The sequence below is a fragment of the Rhea americana genome, unplaced genomic scaffold (genome assembly GCF_003343005.1).
Source record: "Rhea americana isolate MKP2758 unplaced genomic scaffold, rheAme1 scaffold_94, whole genome shotgun sequence".
NCBI classification, from domain to species: Eukaryota; Metazoa; Chordata; class Aves; order Rheiformes; family Rheidae; genus Rhea; species Rhea americana.
In genome coordinates, this window is record NW_028187133.1 from 153,379 (window position 1) to 178,683 (window position 25,305).

A 25,305-nucleotide genomic window follows, 5' to 3' on the forward strand; every position below is an offset into this window, starting at 1 on the left:
TTTAGAGCCAATAGCACCTTTTCATCAGTAAATTAAGAACATTTATTTTATATGTCATTAAACTAATAAAATCTGTTTTATGCTGTATTATCTAACAGTAAACATGTGTGTGGATTAAAATTGGAACTGACTTAGAAAAGCATAAAAATGTAAATACTAGAAAGTGAAGTAATGAATAACATAGGCTTGTTAAAAAAGCCCCTATGTCTGCTTTAGCAAGACTTCTCAAAGGAAGGCCCACTTGTCTCTGGCTAGGGGGTCAYGCAAATTAAGCAGAGTGACATTGCCCATTTAACCTAAACTGCCAGAATTAGGGAAGTTTGCTACTTCTGCCTGTGGTTTATTTCTTGATGTTAAAAAAATAATTCAGAAGAATAGAAGTGTTTGCATTTTTGGTCAAAATGCTGTCTAAGTGACTTGTGTTGATTTTTAAGAAATCCTGGGAAACTTGGTAGTTTGAAGAGACTTGAAAAAAATAGATCCTACAGGTAGCATGTGGTTTGAAAGCAGAAAAATTTCAGTGCATATTARATGGCCTGCATAGACAGAATATGTTCCTATTGCATTAAGCAGCATCCATTTGCCCACGTGATTAGAAGCTAAGTGGGTAGCCTGTATACTTATATTTTGTATTGTGTTTAAAACAGTATCTAACTCATGAGCACAGGTCATTGAATGACATTTCCTAAAGTACGAAGTCTTCTCTTGTGGGAGGAAGAAGGCTCCACAAGGAATTAGACTTTTTTGAAAGATTATTTCTGTTTCTTTAGCAGTTCTTTTAGTGCTCTGCAGGTGACACTAAAGTTCAGCTGCAGCAGGTTTAGAGCAGATTAAAATTCAGCTGCAGTAGGTTTAGAGCAGATTAAAATTCAGAAGAGTAGTCAAATTTGTTGTTGTTTGGCAAATCTGAAGTACTGAGTTGAGAACAGCACTTAATTTGAAAGTTCATTAAGACCACTTCATACAATTCTAATCACTAACAAGAATCAGAACTAGGGCAGAGAAACTGCTATCTTAAGGTTGATTTTTATTTTGGAATTATACATTTGTTTTCAAACTGTTTGTCATATTGTTAGTAAATATAAATAAAAATATTAGAGTATTCAAAATATGTAASTAGGCATTTTGCTTATGTTTAACATATTGCATTCTGACAAATCTCCAATCATTTGCCAAGTGTTCTGCAAATCAGACYCCAAAATTAGACATATTTCCAGTAATCTTGAAGATATGATTATCTATGAACGTGCATCTTGGTACATTGTAATATCTRTAGTGAGAATTTTTTAAATATGTAAAATTTAACTTGGAAGGAGACAAATGAGGAGCGGTTATATTATGTTTTAGTTTGAATACATTACATTTTTATTGTAGAAAGCTCTGATCATAGACCAAAATCTCATTATATTATTTATGAGTCTGTAGTGAAAAGACAGATGCAAACTGATTTCAGTAGGGACTATATTCTAGGTTAATACTGCCTAATAGCAAGTCTAATTTGGGCTAGTCAGTAAGGGATGTTAATAATGCTTTGGCGTATATGTATGAACTTTCCTTACCAGGTAAGTATCTGTACTCATTTTTGTCAAGTATAAAGGGCATTTAAAGAGCATGGTTACTATATGTCAAATATATCTGTTTAGTGTCTGAATAGTGAATTGTATTAAATTAAATTTCTGGTGTTGCTATGACCTGGCATTTTCAGGCCATTTAAGTATTATGGTTGTCAGCATATTAATATATTTTTTTGTAAATGGGAGGGAACTCAAATGCATATGCAACCTACACTTTAATAATCTAATCTGCTAAGACAAACTAGTATCTATTTTCAAACATAGTAGAATAAAAGATGTTTACTTTCTTATTTGTATCAACAGCCCTTATTCCTAAATACAATTACATAGCTATTTATTTAGCTTAGCACTCCAAAGGCAGTTGCATGATTGTTTGACCAAAATGTGATGTAGTTCTGATTATAGCAAAAAGAAGAGGCTTTGAAGTATTCTAATATTACTTTAGCAGAAAGCAAAATTTAAAATACACAGATAACTGTGTAAGAGAAATTGTTGGGAGCCCAGTCGGTAAGTTTGCTTTAGAGGAAAGGAAATCAAAGGAAATCAAAAGAAATCAAATTAACATATTCACTGATAATAGGACTTAGGAGAATACACAGATAAATGTTTATTTCTGTTCATTTCTGTTCAGTGTGCAATGTGGATCACAGGTTGCCATGGTGAATTTTTCCCATATTAACTTAATAGTCTTGAATGAACTTAACTGGAAAAGTTAAAAGCAGCTGTTGTAAATGCTGATCCTATATTGTATTCGATCTTTGTTTTTATTGATTCCTTTTGCTTTTTGTTTATTTCTTTTTACAATTCCGAGAACGATTGCTTTCCTTGAAAGCTTTTACAAGGATGAGACTGGAACAATCATAACTAAGAATTATTAAAATATTGCAAAAGATTAAGGGAGAGAAAAAGAAGGCTAAAATGATGGTATACATGTGCAATATTACAACGTCACCCAATATTTAATTTTTCTGAGGCAATTTTAGGGTTCTATATTATTCGCATCTCAGAAGTAACATTAAGCACATAACTGTTTCTACCTTTTTTATATAGAACTTATAACAGATTCTGAGTCCTGCTAATTTGGATATTATTTACTAATTATGAAAGGCAGGCAAAGGGAAAAAACAAGCTCCTCTTATAAAAAGTGTGAAATTTAATAGAGCGATATGCAGTTAAAGATAACCGGGTGATGATAATGTTAGCAAAAGCAAATTGTCTAGTATCCCGCCTGGCAGTCCGTTGCACTGATTTCCTTGCCAAAGTAACTGGCAATGGAAGGAGACAGATAGACAGGGAGATAAAAAGAGACTCCAATGCCTATGATGCACACCARTTGTCTCTGCCAGTCATCATGGTATATCAAATATCCTTTTAATGTCCTAAGTGTAACTTTGAGGTGAGCTGATTCACATCAGCTAATTTTAGAGGTCTAACTCATAGCCCTRAATGAGGGTCTTGTCTCTTTCTAGGGCCGTAGAAGCTGCAATGGAGCGTTATAAAGCACGGTGGTGACACACAGAGCTCATTTTTCCAATTCCTAATGTTAGCTACATGTGAAGATCACCTTAAACAATTTCATGGCTTTGCAGAGAATTGTTGCATTGTAGTTGTGCAACTGTTTTAAAGTCTTAACTTTCCTTAAGATTTTGCTGCAAAAGAAATAAACAGTGAACTTGTAGTGAACTTCTCTGAATCATTACTGTGTGCTGGGAGACCAACTCGTTTTGCTGCTGTTGCACTGCCTGGTGCTGTGTGCTACGTTTCATAGTGGTTGAGCAGCGCAGGGGGGAACAATTTGCTCAGCTGTGTCACACCTGTGTATGTGGGGCAGGAGAGGTCTCCTCTCCTAAGAGGGCTGAGAGAGGCCTTTGGAAATAGCCTTAAAGCCCAGAGGTGACCTTCAGCCATGTTGTAGAGGTAGATGGTGGTTAAAGGAAATTTTTCTTTGAACCCAGAGGTGGCTCTGTGCGTCCTGAACTGCAATATTGCTAGATATACTGAACTAAAAAGACTAGAGGAGAGGACCTTCTCTGCAATGACAGAGGAGGGGGAGGTAGGAGATTTGTCTATATCTACCTCACTCATCATGTCAGAAATCTATTTAAACGATTGCCACGTTCCAGTTTACTATTCAGTATACTAGTAAAGCCTAGTCTTAGAATCTTTCAGTCTTAAAATCTCTTTTTGCTTTAAAGAAAAGGGTAGGTGGCTTTACTTCAAGATTCTGGACAAAGCAAGATCCTATCACAGTATGAAATGTGTTTTTAGTGACTGGTAGGGAAGAAGGCAAATATACAGGTGTGAGGCCATGATTYTGTTTGTGGCACTTAATAAGAGAGAAGATAAGGAAAATTCTTTTGGAAAATTCTCTTCACATAAATGATGCCCARTTCTATAAAGTTGGACACAGACATAGAATTTTAGAAGATAAAAATCTGTATTGGATCAGCAACTTTAAGGTCAGGGTCTTCATTATCCAAAAGTACCATCTTTCTGTTTAATGGTTCTTCATAAATTAACCTTCCATTAATTTGACTATTTTTTGACCCATGTACACTTTCAGCATCCACAATGCTCTGTGGCAGAGTTCCACAGTTTAATTTAAAATTGTATGAAAAGTACCCCTGCCTGCTTGCTTTCATCCTGCCACTGATTTGTGTCATTTCATGCCCTTTTGATCCTGTACTGMAAGAAACTGTGGCAACTCTTTCTTTATTCACTGTCTACATACTATTCTCTTCTACTACCCCCTCTTTTTGGTGATTTTTTTCCAGAGTAAAGATTGCTAGTTTTTATAGTCCCTTACTGAAACCATCCCAAACTCATCATCTTCCTTACATACCTTAGAGTTTTTGTATATTGTGAAATTGTACTATATGTCTCAGCTAAATCTTCCCAGCTAGATTTTGTTTTTAATACCCTGAATAACTTACCAACAAACTCTGAGCCACTTGTGAGTATGCGGAAGGACACAGACTCTAATACAGATTGCTCAGGGACTTTCTAAGAGCTTTCCCTACTGAGAAAGCTTACTATTTATTCCCATTTTTTGCTGCTTCTGTTTTAACCAGCTCTTCATTTATTGAAATCCTTCCTTCTTATCCCATGGCAACTGGGTTACTTTAGAATACTTTAGCATGGAAACTTGCTGAAAGCATTGTGGAAATCAAAGACTGTAACTGCCAAGGTTTCCTTTTTCACACGCTCGGTGTTGCTTCTGTGAATAATGACAGTTGAAAAGCAGTCTCAACTCTTCCCCAGTACATGATATTCATCTACAAAAGTATTGATTGTTCTTTAATGTAGTTTTTACGTATAAAACAAAACCAAAACCACCCACAACCATCCTTTCCAGTGGTTTGGATTAGTTTGAAGTGAGGACTGCATAAATAGTTAAGTAATTTCCTTCATACTTTTGGATAAGAAMTATTTGGTCTTCAGATTTTGCTACTGTTCATCTTATACATTATTCTAAAACCTGTTCTCGTGACACTTCAGTTTTAGACAGATCTCTGATGTATCCCTACTAAAAGGGGGATTGTGACACCTTGGGGCATGGGAACCTTCAGAGCTCCTCAGTGTTAAATTTTGATTTGGAGAGTTCATTTACATTTCCTGCTAGAGTCTTATCTTTTTAGAAATCTTTTTGATCATTTGTTAGCTTAACAGTCTTTCTGGCAGGCTTCCTGCTCCTGTTGTGTTTAAAAGAGAATTTAATACTGGTCATTATGCTTTTAGCAAATTGTTCCTTGAAATCTTTTTTTGTTTTTCTTTATCTGATCTATTTTATTGAGTTTTTACCTGCCAACATTTATATTATTTTGATATATTATTTTCTGTTTTTCTTCATTTGGACATAACATCAACTTTTAAAGAATGTCCTGTTAGCCATTGTAAGCTTTTTAACCTTGTTATTTAAACATCACAGTACTGTTTGGGCTCCAAAGTCTTTTTTATTCTGATAGTTTACTTACATTTTCTGTGAACCTCTAATATCTTGTTTTAACTATTCATCTGCCAGTGTTTTACCCTTTTGGATATTCTTTGAGTTTTGTTTTTAAAAAGCCTCTTCATTTTTATGTAGCGTTCCTGTATGAAATGAGGATTGTTGTGGTGCTCTGCAGTGTCAAGGATCAATCTAGGATTTGCTTCTTCTCTTATGGGTTCATGACCAGCAGGCATTTAGGTGCCTTACTGACCTGTTACAGGAATAACTGAAGTCTTCCACTGTTACTCTGTGTTTCTGCCTGAATAGTCTCACAAGTCCCCAGTAGAATGTGTCAATGGTTTTTATCATCACGGTTGGCAGAACAGTCCTAGCAGTATTTTTTTACTGTTTCGGCATGAAATTTAAGTCCACAGACATGAAATTTCCCAAACTTTTTCTTTTGCCATTCTCTATGTCCTATGCTCATCTGTAACAAATAAATACCTGATTAAAGTTAGACAAGACTACTTTATTTTTRCTGGGTGTCATTGTACCAGTGGGCCTGTCTGTATGTAAAGAAAGAATGAGTTTATTTTAGAAAGTTAGCGTTTCTATTCTTTTCCATAATTTCTTTTTATATTCATAGTTATTTTATAGAATTCCACTATGGAAAAAATTGGAAACCAAGAGGGATCTTCAGAATTACTTCTGAAATGTATTATGAATCTTTGGCAGAAATCTTTTTAAAACCAAATTACTCAGATAACTATAAGAATTGTGTGCATTTTTCCTCTTTTGTAGATGCCTGGACCTGTGCACAATTTCACTGGCTGTGTAGAAGTCATAGAAATCAATAATGTGGGACCTTTCAACTTCTCTAATGCTGTGGGCAGAAATAATATCGACAATTGCAGGTAAACTACCCTCTGTGCCTTTTCAAATCAGAAGAAAAGGTGTTGGTTTTTCTTTCTTCCTAAAATAGGGTGACTATTCTAGATAATTTGAACAATGTTTATAGAAAAACTGATTATGTAGGTAGATATTTTACTTTCTTTTATACTTTTCAAGCCTTTTATTTATGGAAGGTGCTTTTTTGAAGCATAGTTCAATTAAGCTTGACAGCTTATTTAGACTGTTTTTTCACTCACTGCCTGGTGAAACATGATGTACTAAAAAAGACAATCTTAAAATATAAAAGTGGGCAAGGTGAGGTGCTGCTTATGTTTCTATGAACGCTTTTGAGATTTTCATTAATCTTGTAACAAATGCTAGAGACTTGCTGCTGCGCATCGTACATATAAGCTTGTGAAAACTACTGGAAAACACTGTTCCTGAATATAAACCAGTTGATTCCACTTTTGTATATTCACATTGCTATTGGTCACGTATTGATTGAAATAAAAAGCTATATATTGACAGTGGTGTAGACTGGGATCCTATTCTGGCACATAACATAAAGTGGAAAAGAAAGTGTTTTATTTATGGATCATGGAGTCTTTCAGAAGAAGAGAATGTGATTTTAGCCATATTATATAKGCTCTCTAGCCTTGGAGAATTTTTTATAAGTCTTTTTATACATGACCCTAATTTTTTCTGCTAAAACTTACAGAATATCTTAATTATTTTTTTTATTTTCAGCTAAACTGTATTTTAGAAATCTAATAGTAATTAATTATGGCATTAAGTGAATATTGATAAGAACTGGACTCTGCTCAGTTGTGCCACTGACCCCTTCATGAACTTGTACATAACACACACAAATTTATGAAAGGAGTGTAAACATCAGACTTAGCAGTCAATGAACCAACTGCCTCAAGTCCTAGGCGTCTAAGCTTTTGCCCATAAAACTTACTCTGAACATAAAGTTCTGCTTGCATACCTGGATAGAACTGTCGTCATCTTTAGAGGACCATCTCAGTGTCTTCTCCTTGCCCAGACATGACCAAGAAATTAATCTTTGTACCGTTTGATTTATCTTAGACATTTTTTTTGGTAGCTGTCCTCCATGTTTAACAAACACTTGTGGGTGTAAATCCTACACAAAATATAGAAATCTGGCTTTTTTTGTGATAAACCTCAGCTAAGAAAGAAGAGATGGAGCTACTCTTGCCTGTCACAGAGTTTTTTTCTAACCATTAAGCAGTGATCTTCTCAAAAATTAGGGTGCATGCTCTGTGGAACTCTGCCTCTGTGCAGAATAGAAATTCATGGAAATGAGAGCAAGTGAGCAGGCTGTTCTGTCCTGTAATGAAGGAATTAATTTAGGCAAAAAGATCTTGACTTCAAGGACTACTTACACATTAGAAGTTAATTAATCACTGGAAGAAATCACAAACCATCTCAGATGTCTCCTTGAGTTATTAGATAGGAAGTCATTCTCCATCTTGCATAGACCTTTGGTCTCCCAAATCCTAGGCAAGATAAAGCTCATTTTTTTAAAACTACTGGGTAAAAGAAGGCTTGCTTTACAACCAGGACGTTTATCTTCTTCCATGCTTTTTTTCATTCTGCAATGCATTTTTTTCTCTGAGATAGGTGGCTGTGTCCTTGGGATTTATCACACCACTCTCTCATCAGTGTTTCCTGTTGGCTAATTTATATTATGAGAATATGAGAATCGTAAGACTAGTGAGTTCTGCTTCATCCAATTTGTATGTGCTGCTATAGATAGGAAGGAGAAAGCTTTGAGGTAAAACTGACTTAGTTCCTTTTAAAGCTTATTTTTTCTTTAGAATGCTACATTATTTATTATAATCTATAGAATTATATGCCAAGATTTATTGCATTTTGTATTGATTTTGATATTTCCCTTAAATTTTAATTAATTAGCAATTTAATCAATTAGAAATATGGTTGATGCTGTATCACATTGACAATAAAGATTGCTCAACATTGAGTTAGAATTCAGTGATTACACTCTAGAGGCTGTTTCTTGCAAATATTTATCATGTATCTGTAACTACTTAGGTAAGTAAAATGACATCGCAGTTTGTATAGATGAATCCTGAGAAGTGTCTGATGCATAAAAGGTTGTTGGGAAGGATATTAGACCTCCTCAATCCCACCTATCCTGAGTAACGTGTTCCTTTTCCCTCTCTGCTTGTTCCAGAATGCTATAGATGTGCCCAATGGTGTCCAGTCTTGTGCAGTCCACACAGAGCTGGTTCCATCCCGATCTGAATCCCAGCTCTTCCAATCTGTGAACACCCAGAAGCAGCATTAAAGTAGTCCAAATTTCCCTGGGTGGCATAGTTGTCCCTTAGGAGCAGACTTCAAGGGACTCTGGCAGGCATTCTCCTGACTCTTCCCCTGCTTTGTGGTATATAAGAATCTCATCTCTGCCCACGTGTGACAGCTTGCATCATCCTTTGCTYTTTGCTTTTGGTACTTAGGCAACTAYATCCAGACCTTCATCCATCTGTACMTGTAAATTCTGCTTCCCAGAAAGCGTCCAGGAAGCCTAACTGCCATTGTTTTTTCTTGTGAGACAGACTCCTTRGGGAGGAATGTTTGTCTTGATTAGGAAGGAGAAAGCACTTGAAGAAAGTTGCTTAAATGGGGCAGTATGGGATTATATATGTTGCAAAAAGGTAAMGTTGGTGAATGCTGGAAGATCTGGTGTATGTATGCAAGGGTTTGTAGAATTCRTATAGTACGGCTGATGCAATACAGCTACACTTCAAGCTGTCTGGTACTTCCAGAGTAGTCTACAATGTTGATATAGATAAAGAAATCCAAACAGTTTCTCCCAGTGAAGTTCTTTTTTATGGCCATAAGAACATCAGTGCATTTATCTTCCAGTGGCACTGTGTATTTCTTTTCTCTCCATTGTAATCTTCCTATCATCACCTGTTTCTAGATTTTTACTTTTTTCAAATGCCTCCACTGTTGCATATTTAGCCTTATTCAAGTGTCTGACTAATACCATTCATTTAACTTACTTTTATTTCTTGGCAGCCCCAGCAGCATTGATTACCTTATTATTGTGGTGTAGGAGGTCAGCCAAAGGGAGACATGCAAAAACTTCTTAAAGTGTATGGGTTTGTGAGTAAATTTTAACCTTATGAATTTTTAATAGGTTTGAAATTTACTCAAATATGTTCTGCCATTTTTTAACTAGATCTATTTGAATTTTAAAATACCAAAAGGATGAGCTAATATGTGAATAGAATATAGAGAAMTTTCACAAACAATTTTCAGATACAGTTCATTAACCTGTTCAAAACTATTGGCATCACTATTTCAGGATAATTCAATACCTTTCAAAAGACATTATATACTGTGTTGCTTATATCTGAGATTAATGCAGTACRGGTTGCTATTTAAATTTTTCTGAAAACTAAGAAATTAATAAATAAAACCATAATATTAATTACACTGGCATATGTATCTGACTATCTGCTGCCTAAAATTCCTTAAATACMTAGAGCAAGAATGCTGTTTGCTCCTCTAGCGTTCAGATTTGTAATGCAAATATCATATGCTGCAAAGGAGGGTGCATTATTTTAGCTCAGCAGAACTAAATGCTCAGCAGAACTAAATAGGAGATGGGGACAATGTGTTGATTGCCTTTCATTTAATTTAGGAACAAGATCTTTCTTAAGTTCGAGAATGAAGTCGTTACTGAGCAACAGGATAAGATCAGAGACCTTAAAATTTGCTATTAACTTTCATCATCCTAAAAGTTTCAATGCTTTTGGGCATGCTCATTTCAAGAGTGAGGCTTTAAYTTTTTTGTTGGTCTAGAAGATCACAGCCCAGATCCTTCAGCTAAGCGTAGGCATCAGTACAGCACAGGGACAGCTGTCATTCCCAGAAATGGATATCAGTGAAAAAGCTGGAGATGGCGTGGAACAATTTTATATATATTGTAGATGAATAAGGAGAACGTGTACCCAGCGACAGACAGATCTGGGTTCCTTCTCAGTCTGAGGATATTTGGACCTTTTCTGACAACTTTGAAAGGAATGCAGAGCCTTTGAGATAGAGTGAGAAACCAGAACTGGTGCTTGGACATATCGAATGGGAGACAGCAGGCTTGAGCTCTGGTTCCTGAATTACCTAATTAATTACGTAATGAAAAGTGTTACCTGGCCCTCTGGAAGAGTTCTGGAAATGAGCTTTGATTTTTCCAATAGAGAAGGCAATGGAATAAGAGAAGGGCAGAAAGCTGGAGCTGARATACTATGGAGTGGGGCAGAGCTAGGGCACCTCCTGTTCTCACAGGCAGCAAAATGTGGAGTAGTTTCACTACACTGTGGAAAGGAATGAGTTTTCCAAACAGTTTGGTCTCRCAGATCCTTTGTTTTCAGTAAAGTTTCTGGACTAGCATTGAATAGCTACCAGAGATCCAGTTAAGGAGTGTTAACGAAGATGGTGATTGGCAGGCCTAGGTTTAGGGRTTATTCTGAGGTGGCCTTTCAATAGAGGCATACCTTTGATTCTTGATTGAAACAAGATGGATACTCTGGTCCTTTTACTCTTACAGAGTCCTCAAGTAGTCTGCAGRCTGCTTGTTTCCATTACTGTGCTATAGTGTAAAGTGTTCTTCCACCTTTCTGTAGCAGAGGAAGAAGAAAGGAAATGTGGGAGCTTATTTTTGACACAGCCTTTTAGGCCTGCAGTTCACGGATATGTTACAGTATGTGGTACCATGAGGAGAAGAGAACAGCGAGGAGAAATATATATATATGTGTGTGTGTGTGTGTGTGTACATATGTATGTATATGTATGTATATTTATGTATATATATACACACACACACACTCTACTGAGGGTTCATCAGAGCTTCTTGCCATGAGAGGTACCCAAGGAGGAATGTAGGAAATGGCAGAATAACTGCTGTCTGGTATGAGCTGAAGAATTAACTGAAGCCCGACTTTCAGTGCAGGTTTGCAGTAACAAAAGTCCTCTGAGCTGTGCTGCTTTTGCTTTTAGGAAAGGTTGTAATAGAATCRTATCAATTGTAAAGGTCATCCTCCAAAAGGGAGTTTTCGAGATTTACTCTAGAACATATACTTATCTAAATTTTATCAAGCTTTATTTTAAAATGTTGTTTAAACTGTTCCTGTCTCAAAGCTCTACATTTTGAAAGAGATTATATGATGACCAGCAGTATTAAAATAAACAATAGGAAAYAACAGATCTCTGATAAGTTCTGTTAAGAAATTAAATCTTTGATTTTCTTTCTTCTGAAGCAAGTAAGATACTTGGGATGTGCTAATACAATATAAARGTTCTGTGTTTCAGAAAATGCTACTGTAATAGATTTCCTGGAGAAATGATTATTACTTTCAGGTAGAGCTTCGATGATAGATATAAATGAAGCTCTGAGCCTCAGTATTAAAAGCTCGTGTTTACTGCACCTCACTTCTGGTTTAGTGTCTGGAAGCTAGGACAACTTTATATTCCTGTAAGAGTTTACTGCATGTAGTAAATTCAAAGGTCCAAACACACATATATATGTTAAATATATATATGTGTGTATATATGTATATATATATATATAAAATCTGAAAGATTAATAATAGTTTTTGATGATGTCTGTCTTGACCTTATCTTTCTGTAACTTTACACATGTATGTTATACCAGTACAGGACTGTTTCTTAATTCTACCAACAGATTTCCGTGGCAGCCACTGTCTCTTTAGTGTGTCTATAATGACCAAGTATATACAATGAGATCTTGATTTCTCTTAGAATTGCTAAGTACCTGCATGGCGGTTAATAAGATAACAATTAAAGAATACCATACATATAGGCATATATATATATGTATGTATGCGTATATATATGTAAGTGTGTGTGTGTGTGTGTGTGTCACCAAGCCATGATCTGTTTTTGTTTTAAAAATTGGCACAGTGTCCAGCTGTGTGTTGTTTTCCTAAAAGGAGGCTTTCTGGTGGGTGCAAATATACAAGGCAAATTTTGCACTGACAGCCAACAGTTAATAGGCTGAATTCTTCATTAGCACTTATAAGACAGGTTTTTGATTGATTTTTTTTTAAGATTTTATTTGCTGTTAATTTATCTTAAGCTGTTTTTTCCAGTCTGAAATTGAGCAAAATCTCTGATTGCTATTTGCATTCTGGAAGGAGGCTCTTGAACATGCATTACCCAAGTTCCATTCCATCAAGAGGACTGATGGTTTTCCTAATGCACAGCAATTTTCCTGGGAGCAATGCAATATATTTTGGAGATCTCTACATGTTTTCAGAAAGCCCTCAGTTATCCTCTTTCCAAGATCTAACTCCCCTACTTTATCTGTGAGTACTGCCCTACCCATTCTGTAGTTTTCTGTGGTATTTTTCAAAACATCCCAACAGATCCTTAACAGCTCTGTAAAATTCAATTTCCCATACAATTTTTCATCATGTCACTTCCTCTATGTTACTTCCAGCTTTTTAAGAATATTATAAAACTTCACAACTCAAGGCATCTGGCACCAGGCTTCTGACATTTTTGAGTACTTTCTTCCATACTTTGGAAAGGGGAAAGTTGGTTCTGCAAAAAGTTGTTTTTCCCCCATTTGTGAAAGGGAAACCATTACCATTTCACATCTGGAAATGGCAGAGTGCTCTAGCAGTGTATACTGTGCTTAAGAATTCATAGTAAGAGTTCACACAAGACTCAGGTGAGGTTAAAGGGCCTGTTCACATGAATCCATCTGAGCTGAAGAAGTTCAATTTGTTCAATTCAAAAAAATGTACAAGCTGATACAGAGCTGAAGTGGAAATCACAGAGTTAGTTCCAAGTCTTCTGTCCATATACATCTTAGATTATGAGTAAGTGCATAGTGCTACGAGAAACGCTGAGCTTCTGGTATATGTGAAAGAGACATTATTCGGACTTTAAATTATATTCTTATGTCTCAGCACAGATATTTATGCTTGTGTTTTTTCATTAGTATTTTAKGGTTATGTGCTTGATTCTGAAATAGCAATATATATATGTGTGTATATATATTGCTCTTGCACAGTAGAAGAAAACGATTTCAGTGAGTAATACCGGTGTCACTTAGTGTTGTCCATTCGCCAGATTTTCTGTTTTCTGCGATTAACATACAGATTAGACTGGAATGTTTCTTAAGTACCTTGTTGAAGATAAAGCTTCAGAAATACYATTCATTTGCATTCTTCATATATAGGATGCTTGATGATATGTTAATAGCAATTCTGTATAATTTTAATATAGAGCATGATAACAAGTATTTGTTGTTCTTTATGCATTTTTGTTACTTTTTTCTCTCTCATCTCTTGCTTTTGCTGGCTGATAACATTTTCTGTGCATTCCTAATTGCCTCTTCCTTCTTTTCCAGTGCCTGATTTGCTCTTATATACTTTCATCTTCTCTGCTTGATTTGTCCTTTTTTGATTTCCCTCATCTTTTACTCCACTTGTTTTCAACATGTGTTTTTCCTTTGTGGCTTTTGTTCTCCAGTGCAATCTCTTTTCTGCTGAGTGTATATATTTATTCTGTTTTTTTTTTTCTTTTACCATTTTTTTCTTCTTTGGCCTATCTATTTAGATGATGACTTTTCAGTAATACAGACTTAAAAAAAGAAAAAAAGGAAAAAGTGATAGGGCTAATCTTTCCTATTGTTATAAATCCTCAAAATCACAGTAAATTGTTGTGTAAGCCTTTTGCTCAGTCTTCTGAAGTGTTCTGAAGGAATTGTTTGTGACAGATTTTAGGCAAATCCCTGTGCTAAATATACACAGGTGAGATAATGTGTGTTTGCAAATATTACATTTCTCTCCCTATTTCTGAAAAGAGGTTGCCTCTCATCAGCATGCGAGAAAAACAAAATTGACTTTCTTTTTCATATTCTTTGTTTTTGCAGGTATTTTCTGAACTTTTGTATTGTTCTGAATTTCAATAACTAGAAAAAAATACAAAGGCAATAGTCATTCGTGTTAAATAAAGTAACCCACTACTTTATGGATGTGTGTTGCTGGTAAATAAACTATTTCCATAAAACTGCCTTTTTCCTATACAGACGATTAACAAAAAACAAAAAACAAAAAACAAAAAACAAACAAACAAAAAAAAAAAACAAGGCAAGTGTGTCAAGTGATTCAATTGTGACTAGTCATGCAAGAGCTCAATTGCCAAATCCTAAACTCTTTCCTTAGCTTTTTCTGTCTCCATTCATATACTTTAATTAGACGGCTTCTTTCCCCTTGGAAAAGGAATTTGTTAAACCTTAAAACCAAAAAGTCCCCACAGAATAAGTGTTCACTCCTCTCTCCAGAACAACATAGAGGATTTTTTTTTGTTCCATCAAAATTTAGACTACCTTATTCTACTAAACTCACATTTTGATAGGTGTACTCTGGTATGGTGTTTATAAGAAGGCATGCTGTGGAAATGGGGCAACTTTCTAATTCTGCAAGATTAATAATAATTTTGATTATTTTTATCTTGATCTTATATCTCTATAGCTTAGGCATGTAGATTATACCAATAGAGAATTATTTCTTAATTCTGTCAATAAATTTCTGTGGCAGCCTCTGTCTCTTAAAGTATCTGTAATGACATATATTATGAGAGCTTGATTTCTCTTAGAATTGCTAAGTGCCTGCATGGTGGTTAATAAGACAAGACATAAAGGATATCATGCATTTTTTTGTACCCTGTTTGTATCAGGGAGGCTTTTGCAAGTATAGATGCCAATGGCAAATATCTGAGATACTGTATCAAAGTAACTAAATAATTATTCAATTATGTATTTTGGAAAATAGTCTGACATAGTTGCACAAAAATTAAGTTTTGTTATGAATAATATAGTGCAAAAGAATTTGTTTAATGAAACTGACTTTCTGTTTTCACATGTGCTTTAACATTTTATCATCKATTTGCTTCATGTGCTACACAAAAATTTCCAGTGTTGGAAAAATAATATTTTACACTCTTGTTGCACATTTGCATCTATTTTAGTGCAGTTATAAAATATTGAGTACCTCCAACTACTGGTGATTTTTTACTGTATCTGATAACTAGATTTATTAACGGCACTTGTAAAGCTTCTTTCACCTTGTATATTTAACCATTGTATATAAACTGACTCCTTTATATATCAATAAAATAAAGTGCTAAGCCTTAACCAAAACATCTGTAGTTTAGAACTGAGAAAAGGCTYATCCAGCTTGTTGCATACTACAAGAAGGAGAAATGAGTATATCGATGATATCTGTCCCAATGAAGAAATCAGTCTGCCCTGGCCTCCTTACATTGAGTGGTGGATTCAAAGCCTTACGAACAGCCATGATTAGTGCATAAAGTCACTGTATCCGTCCAGGGAACATTCTTATGTTGTGGAGATGACAGAGAGAGCTTGTCGGGTGGCTTTTCAGCTGCTCTCCATAGGAGATCGGGGGACATGACCCAGGTCAATGGACAGCRGTGTGCTGGGTGGCATTGCAATCCAGAGGGCAGTGGGGAGTCTTCTGCACTTGGAGCTTGTTCAGTGTCAGGTGGAGTCAGAATTACGAGTCTGCAAAGATCACTTAAAAACATTTTTGCAGTCTTTCAGCCTTTCTCACCAGTGAACTCTGTGGTAATCTGTCAGGAGGAGAGGTACAGAATTTGAGCTGTATATTTTCAGCTGCAGCTAATGAGGAGGATCATTTTCTTCTTTACCCCAAGGATTATAGTTTCAGAAACAGTACATACTACCAGAATATTTTGGGTTGTTCTAGGTGCATGACAATATTCATATAAGCAAATTACCTTCTGGCAAATTGCCGTATACTTATACTTCCTTAGAAGCTCCGTCATCTGAACAGAAACTATGCTTCAACATGTTTAGCTTTTAAAATACAAAACGACCCCAAAATTGTATCAGTACGATATTTTGGGGGGAATTTTTATGAAAGATTCATTTTCTGATGAATGAAAGCAACTTTTTAATTTCATATTTCAGTATAGTTCCCCCTTTAAAACAATATTGTAAACATGAGAACACAAAGTTTTCGCTAAACTGAAAAAAGCCTTGAGATGAGATCATCCAACTGGAGCAGCTTCACAAAACAAAAACTATATTTAAAACCATTTTTCTAACATTTTAATTACATATATTTTTCACATAACCATTGCAATCCTCTTTGGAAACATTACCTTAATGCTTAAGAAAAATTATCTTAATGACACAAGACATCAAGTGGTATGGTTCAGTAGTTTCTTGAAATAATCACTTTGGCTTCCAGCCCAACAAGTATGTGAAGAAGAAAACTCTATCACAATAGAAAAAATATCTCTTATTTTGTTCTGTTCATTTAAAACTTCAAGGTGAGGCCAGGGTTGGTTTGTCAGGATTCTGCTGTAAAGAGATTTCTATATAAATCTGGGTCTTAAATTTATTATGATCAGTGATTCAAAAAGCAAACTAYATAACAGGAAAATTGTCTGAAAGCAATTGACTAGTAAAAGAAATTATCTTCCATTGTTTTCTTATCGAACTAGTCTCATGCTGAGCTAAAGTGTTAGCCATTTGATGTCATTCCAATTGCAGAAATATAGAAATAGGAGTAAAAAATTGTTTTTGTGTACTCACAAATAATTAAACTTCACTGCAGATTTCCATGATTTTCAATTTATGTGCTGAGAGTGCCTCGTAATGGAGACATAGTTACTCTCATTATTATGCCAGATAGTATTGTGAAGAGAGAGGCATATCAGACTGAATAAGTAAGAATAAGAGTMGTACTGAAAGGAAGAATTTGCCTACTGAAAGTCTGAATCAGTATAAGATTTTCTTATAGCTTTTTGTTATCTTTGAGATTCACTTTTGAAATTCGTAGAAAAGTAATAAGGAATCATAAGAGCTGTCTTCAAATGATAAAACCCAGAATGTCAAGAGAAAAGTTCAGAAGTTCTGTTTCATTCTGTCTAGCAATTATATGCTGAGCTTCATTGCGTGTCCTTCGCTGTGTCAGTGAATAGACTGGAGGAATTTGTGACTTATAATGAATTTCTTTATACATTACATTATAATGTAAAAATATCCTTAACAAAGCCAAAAGCAAAACAATCAAAAACATTACAAAACCTTGCCTATTTTTATGATAGTCAATTGAAAATAATATTATGATAATATAAATAATAACAAATTTATTATAAATAATAATATCAGTTAAAAAGATGTTTTGAGCTCCTCTTTGGAAGAGCACTTTTAATAACCTGTTCATTTAAGATCTAGAAGTGGATTCAAACCTCCAAAGTTCAAATCTAGAATTTTCAAAAAAATAATTCCTCATATTACTGATATCCAAAAGTTGTCTGTTGTAGTGATATGTATAATGGCTATTTAAATCGAATCACAGAATGGGTGAGATTGGAAGGGACCAGGAAGTCCAACCTCCCCGCTCAGCAGGGTCACCTACAGCATGGTAGACAGGGTTGCATYCAGGCAGGCCTTGAAGATCTCCAGAGGAGACTCCACAACCTCTCTGGGCAACCTGTGCCAGGGCTCCGTCACTCTAACAGGGAAGAAATTCCCCCTCACGGTCAGGCAGAACTTCCTGTGCTTCAATTTCTGCCCATTGCCTCTTGTCCTGTCACATGGGACAACTGAAAAGAGTTTGTCCCCAGACCCCTTCACAACCTCCCTTCAGGTACTTGTAGACATTGATAAGATCCCCCCTCAGTYTTYYCTTCCCCAGGCTGAAGAGGCCCAGCTCTCGCAGCCRTTCCTCATAGGGCAGGTGCTCCRGCCCTCTAATCATCTTTGTAGCCCTACACTGGACCCTCTCCAGTAGCTCCATGTCTCTCTTGTAGTGGGGAGCCCAGAACTGGACACAGSACTCCAGATGAGGCCTCGCCAGGGCTGAGTAGAGGGGCAGGATCAYCTCCCTCGACCTGCTGGCAACACTCTTCCCAATGCACCCTAGGAGACCATTGGCCTTCTTGGCCACAAGAGCACATTGCTGCCTCATGGTCAACTTGTTGTCTAAGTTTCCAGAAGTTTGATATATTAATGTAGAATTTGCTTACTAAGGAAAATTTAGAATAAGACAGTGTGGGTTTAGTTATTATAAAAACTAACAAATAGGAAAGCCTGATATAAGGAAATTTTAGTCCACTTTTTTGAAAATAAGAGGTTTATACATTATTTCCTATTATAAGTGCTTGTTTAAAATGACCAAACCCCAGAATGAAGAAGAGCATCCTGAAGAGTTCTCTTTGCTTAATTTAGACATGCAATTTAATATAAGCTTCTGGAGCGAAACAGTTAATGAGATTCCTGGCTGTCTAAGCAAGCAAGCAAGAGAATAGTTTCGTTTCTATATACACTACTGACTGTGATATTGGTTACACTGTATTTCATTCTGTACTGGTGCCTTTAGAATAGTACATAAAGAAAAAAGAGAAGATAGGTTTAAAATTGAAATAGATGTGAAATAGAACCTCAAAGAAATTGATGATAGTCTGAAAAAAAAAATAAAATAAAAAAGAAAAAGACACACAGAAAGTTACTTTTGGAAATTAGTCTCCTTTTTTTTTTTTTAATGACTGAGTTGCTGATGGTATCTATGAGGAGAAACACTGGATCCAGAGGAGCTTACTTTAGCTGAATAGAGACCAGCATGTTAGAACCACTGGCTGAAAGCTGAAACCAGAAAATCTGATTTGGTAGTAAAAAAACAGCTATTATAGTAATGATGATTATAATTGGTACAAACTACCAATTTAAGTGACGAATTCTTCATGTCTTGYTGTCTTAAAATTAGACTACTTGTCCTTCTAGAAAAGATTCTTTAGCCAACTCTAACTTATGAGGCTCAGGATAGTTGTAACTGCATGAAATATCAAGATCTGAGATATACTGAAGAACAACTTAAACTGATGTAAGATGCAAACACACACACAAAGAAAAGAATTACTTGAACAAAGGAATTAAAAGAATAAAGAATAGTACTGAATGTAAAATAGATGATGCAGGCATGGTTATATGCCTACCATATGCAATCAAGTGATAAATTGTTATTGTATATTCTTATTATGAGGAGATCTCTACAACTTAGACACCAATTTTCTTAGTCCTAAAACTATAAATATCAAATAACATGATAGAATATATAATTATTTCTTATTGTAATGTGTCCATATTTAAATGAGTCTATGAAACAGATAATGTCTGTATTGGCTGATTAATATACAAATATGTTATATTCAATGGCCAATAAGTGGGCTTCTCTGGGTAGAGACTAAACAAAATTGTGTTTCTTACAGAGCATAGGGATTATTTGTTTAAGGGTGTAATCTTAAGTAATGCAATACCAGAAGGATATCCTTCAAGGGACATTGGTTACAAAAGTTAGAAAACAGTCTGCTCCCTACAACTACATGATTGTTGCAGAAAAACAAATACATTTACCAGTAACAGAAGCATTAATTCCTCTCCAAAATGCATATAAATATTTTACAATTACTTAATTTATCAAAACTTAAATTGATTATAAATAGTTTATGATTTTGTTTGTGTATCTGTAACCTGGAGAACTGTTTAATCAAATCCTGTCTGAATCTTGCTCTGCAGTGCTCTAGATACACAGTGTACCAGTGCCCCCTGCAGTCTTGAAACACTAGTTTAATGTTAAAAAAACATGCTATTGATGTTTAAGTAACTTTTAACTTTTCAGAAAAATAGATCACCAGCTAAATCCTGCTGTATCCTTTTTATAGGCATATAAGTAATTTGCAGAGAGTATCCTGTCTTTAGGAATTGAAGAACGAATCCTTTCCCTACCCCCCACCCCCTCCCCAGAACTGGGGAACTGGGATATAAATAGCAGAAACTAAAAGCTAAGCAATTCAGAACATATAAATAAATAAATAGATACATAAACTTTACAATTAATATTAACAAAAAAAATGATTCTTAGAAGATTCTTCCACAATATACAGAATGCTCAGAGTATACAGAAACCAATATTTAGTCTGTGCAAAACTGCAGTAGGTATTCATGTATATTTTAGACTGTTCACACAAAAACACGTGTAACCTAAAGATAAGTTTGGGTCTCCTTTACCTCCTACTCGTGTCTTTCTCAAGTCTTTGATAAACTTCTAGGGATAGTATTAGTTATGAGTTTGAAGATTTTTTTAAGCTCTGAAGTTTACTTAAAGTAATTGTTTGTCATAGCAACAATAAAAATCTTAACTAATTTATGTGTGGGAAAACAAAATTGTTACAGCTAGTGAATTCCAGAGCTGTTCTAATTGCAAGCAGTGTCAAAAAAAGGACATGCACATTAATGTTTTGAACTTAAAAATTAAACACAAATTAAAGACCTTCCTTCTATGCTGTACAAGAACTTATTAAGACATATCTGCTCCTGACCAGCTCTCTGAAGCCATATTTACCATTTTTCCTCTTTACACCCCTTTCTTAGTTAACAGGAAGATGCTATACTACTAGTACACATACAAGATCCTCCTTGACTTAAAAGTATGTGTCACCATTTCTTAACCTTCAGAAAATATTCCTTATTTAAATAACAGGATATAATGTGTAATTTTTTACAGCTGTAAGAAGTAAGACTRAAGGCCAAGTGACATTATCCAACTGAAAATGCAGTAATTTCTTAAAATTAACTGCCTAATATACTTCACTGATGTTATGAAATTGAGTAACTATTCTATGAAAATGAAGGGAAGTGATTAGACCTCTTCAGTTTCTGGGCACTACAAACAGAAGCGTGACATCATTAACTGGCTTCCAGCATTTACTGGTTATTAAACACATTCATAAACAGGAAGATACAGAATATTCTTGATTGAATTAAGGAATTTGCCRGAATTTGGAACTCTTGAGTGGAAAGCTGCTTCTGCTTGCAAGTAGGATTAATTTTATTTATAGTAAAAGTTTTGTCTTGATTTTCCCTTTGGAATGAATTTCTAATATGAACAGAGTAAGGTAATTTGGGCATATAGGCATTCAAGTAAGCCTTTATTAGTTCCTCAATTCATCAAATTTGACTTTTTTTAATGATTTTTGAAATAATGTATATTTTTCCTAAAAAAGTTATATTTATAGCTCTTAAGCCCTGCTATGCCATTAGCAAATGGCAAAATGTAACCTACTTGACATGGTGATGTTTATTTTCATCATTAAAATCAAAAGGTTATATATCTCAAATTTTGAATTCTTAATGAGTTATCTAAATTTTTTACAAGGGAGCCAAATAAGAAAATTAAGAAGGTAAGCACAATAAAACAATTTATTGTATCTTTTCACCTCCAATTATGTACAGATGATAGCTTTCAGGAAAAAAAAAACATGATTTTGTTGGTGTGATAATGAAGATTTAGATGATATTTTTCTTAAATTTGAGGTGGTTTGAGATAATGTCTGTCTAAAACTCCTGCCATTGATGCTTTAAATACAAATGCCCTTCATGGCTTAAAGAAGTTAATAAAGAAAAAATTACAGAAATATACAGTGTTGAATGTAACAATGAGAAATATTTATCCTCTCTACCATTGAAAGCAGTCTCTGTTTTCTCATTCTCTCTTTCTTTGAAACTTGTATTGCAGCTCAGAAGAGGATGATTTTTGGTGACAGATATTGCCTTCTCCCAAATCATAAGCAGATGCTTAAATTTCCAGTGAAATAGCATTTGAGTTCAGGCAGCATTTATGATGTCCAGATGCTGTTAGGATCAATAGATGCAAAAAAATAGCTTGTTTAAATGCTGTCCTGGAACAGGTTGATGACCTGACAATTCCAATATAAAATATTTTTAGACAAACATGTTCTCTGCCTCCCAATGATGTTGCTGTGTGATGATGCCCTTGAGCGTATAAAAGGAGTTGGTATGAAAAATCTGTATTTGGCATTTTTCTATTGAGTAATCCAGGTGGAGAAAAGGATTTTGAGTTTCACCGGATATTAACTGGGTTGGACACAGCAGCTCCTCTAATTATTCCTAATACTAACCAAAGCTGAGTACTTTAGTGCAGCTTGATGGCAGATGGTTCTTCTGCTGCCTTTGCGCTTGATTCCTTGAAGAGAGTTTTGAGTACTGTTCTACAAGCTGAATTTCGTTACTTAGCTAAGGAAAGACTGAAATCTGTTGATAAGCCATCTGGAGTTTCCTATCTGACTTTTTTTTTTGTGAACTGTTATGCTTCTAGTGGCTCCCACTAGAAGTGAAACTTTCCAGTTGTAGTCTTAATACTCTTGCCTGTTACTATCTCTCCAAGTACTAAGATTTTGCAAAATCAAAAAGATACTCTCTTGCTAAAGTTAAAGTCATATCAGTGCTTCTGTGCTGGATTTAGTTATTCATAGGTTTAGAAAAGTTCAATTTACTCTGAAATGGGGTAAAGTAAGATTTACGCTTTGCTGTACAGGTATGTGATTTATAGGGAATGCTTTCAAATGTTTTGAATATCTAAAAAATATTCTGGTCTCTCTYCAGTTATATAATCAAAACACATATGATTTTAAGTGAGAGATGGTGACTATCAGTAGGAATTTGTCTTCATTTGTCAAAGTTAATTTGTTAAGTTCCACCTCTAACCAACAGAGAAAGGTGGTAAACTGTCTTAGAACAGGATGAACTGGAGATGCCTCTCTCTGAATACAGATTGCCTGCAGAGATAACCACGGTGATTAGCTCAGGCAAGCTTCCAAACTCCCAGGCAGACAATGTTTGGTAAAGTAAATTCAGTCCTAAGAGTTGTATTGTCAAATGAAATGTATTCAAATATTTAAGAGGGAACAGGCTATGTTGATGCCTTGAAGTATTTGTAATCGAAAAGAGATTGAACATGACGTCATAAGTATTTAACATGCTAATTACTTTTTTTATTGATTCTTGTCGCTGCTGCTCTTTTTGTCATTGTCATAGTACTTGTTCATCCTCAAGTAAAGTGAGCGTGTTCACTGCAAAAATGTATTATGGCTAAAATTCAAAAGTTTTTCCAATTACATGAGAGAAAAATATTCCTTATTCCAGGATTWAAAAAAAATCCCTTTAAGAAAATGCCACAAACATGAACATACCTTTCTTAGGCATACCCTTGCAGTCATTCCATGTTAATGCAAGCAAGAAAGAAAAGACATCTAGAATTGCCTTTTACACTTGGACATATACGTCCTATATAAAATATGACGCTCCTGTAGACAAAAAAAAAAAAAATCAAATTGTGAATACCAACAGGCWGCAGATAATTGCGCACATGTATCTGTGTGTGTGAATGTCTGAAATTGAATTTTTGAACTAAATGTCTGAAACTGAACTTTTGAACTCTCAAGAAGCAGCTGCAGTCAGCATGAGCTAGGTGAAAAGTTTGATAACATCTGAACTAAACAAAAGTGGCACATCCTGAAACCCCTAATTAATAAAGAGATAAGAGACAGAACCACCAGTCTGGAGGCTGATCAGCTACTACGCTTCTGCACCTAAACATTTTAGACTGAGGAAAAAGAGGGGCTTGGTGTTCTGGAAAGAAGAACTGGTGCTGAAAAATGAGATTCCTGAAAAGAAGTAGACTCAGAGAGAAAAAGSAGTCCAAGAAAGAAAGTGAAGATCCTGGCTTGAGGAAAGATCCTGAAAATGGGAAACACCCTGGCTTTTTAGAGAGATGTATGGAGACAAATGCCAGGGAATGTCCGGGAACCATGGCTAGTAAGTCTTAAAACTAGTAGCAAAGAGCATTGACACAGCATGAACCAACACAGATTTCTGCCTAACCTTCCCAGAACAGCAGTGATCTCCCTGCTGRGAAGGAAAGTGGAAACCTAATGAACATTTAAAGCCCTTTTTGGAATTAAATCTGGCAAGCAATGTCAGGGACTTCTTCAGGGCTTCTTCAAATACAGGAGGAAGACTAGGGAAAATATGGGCCTGCTACTGAATGGGGCGGGGGCCCTGGTGACAAGGGATACAGAGAAGGCAGAGTTACTGAACGCCTTCTTTGCTTCAGTCTGCTCCTAAGGGCAGCCCTCAAGAATGCCAGAGCCTGGAGACAAGAAAGAAAGTCAGGAGAAAGGAAGACTTTCCTCTGGTTGAGACTGGATTAGAGATCATTTAGGCAAACTTCACACCCATAAATCCATGCGCCCGGATGAGATGCACCCACGAGTCCTCSCCTGGGGAGGAACAACCCCAGGCACCAGGAGAGGCTGAGGGCTGATCGGCTGGAAGGCAGACCAGGACCTGGGAGTCCTAGAGATCACCAAGTTGACCATGGGCCAGCAGTGTGCACTTGCAGTAAAGAAGKCCCATGGTATCCTGGGCTGTGCTAGTCAGAGTGTTGCCAGAAGGTCAAGGGAGATAATCCTTACCCTCTACTCAGCCCTAGTGAGCCACACTTGGAGTACTGTGTCCAGTTCTGCGCTCCTCAGTACAAGAGATATACGCAGCTACTGCAGCAAGTCCAGCAAAGGGCCACTAAAATGATTAAGAGACTGGAGCACCTCTCATATGAGAAAAGGTTGAGAGAGCTGGAATTGTTGAGCYTGAAGAAGAGAAGGCTCAAGCAGGATCTAKTCAGTTTTTATAAATATCAGATGGGAGGATGTAAAGAAGATAGGGCCAGATGCTTCATAGTGGTGCCAGTAACAGGGCAAGAGGCAATGGGCACAAACACACAGGAAGTTCTGTCTGAACATAAGGGAACCTTTTTTTTTTACTGTGAAGCTGACTGAGCACTGGAACATGTTGCCCAGAGAAGTTGTGGAGTCTGCATCTTTGGAGATATTCGAAAGTTGCCTGGACACAGTTTTGGGCAACATGCTCTAGGTGACCCTGCTTGAGCATGGCTGTTGGACTAGACCAACAACCAAAAATCT

At 35.8% G+C, this 25,305-nt stretch overlaps 1 protein-coding gene across 1 annotated transcript in view; it reads left to right on the forward strand.

Annotated features, from left to right (window-relative positions):
- Positions 1-25,305, forward strand: part of EYS (EGF-like photoreceptor maintenance factor) — a gene marked incomplete at its 5' end in the record, with an annotated part of 393,942 nt that overhangs the window by 138,558 nt on the left and 230,079 nt on the right. Inside the window, one exon of the mRNA XM_085324865.1 lies at positions 6,304-6,416. Coding sequence (XP_085180991.1) covers positions 6,304-6,416 — 113 coding nt within the window. The remainder of the gene's footprint in view (positions 1-6,303; positions 6,417-25,305) is intronic.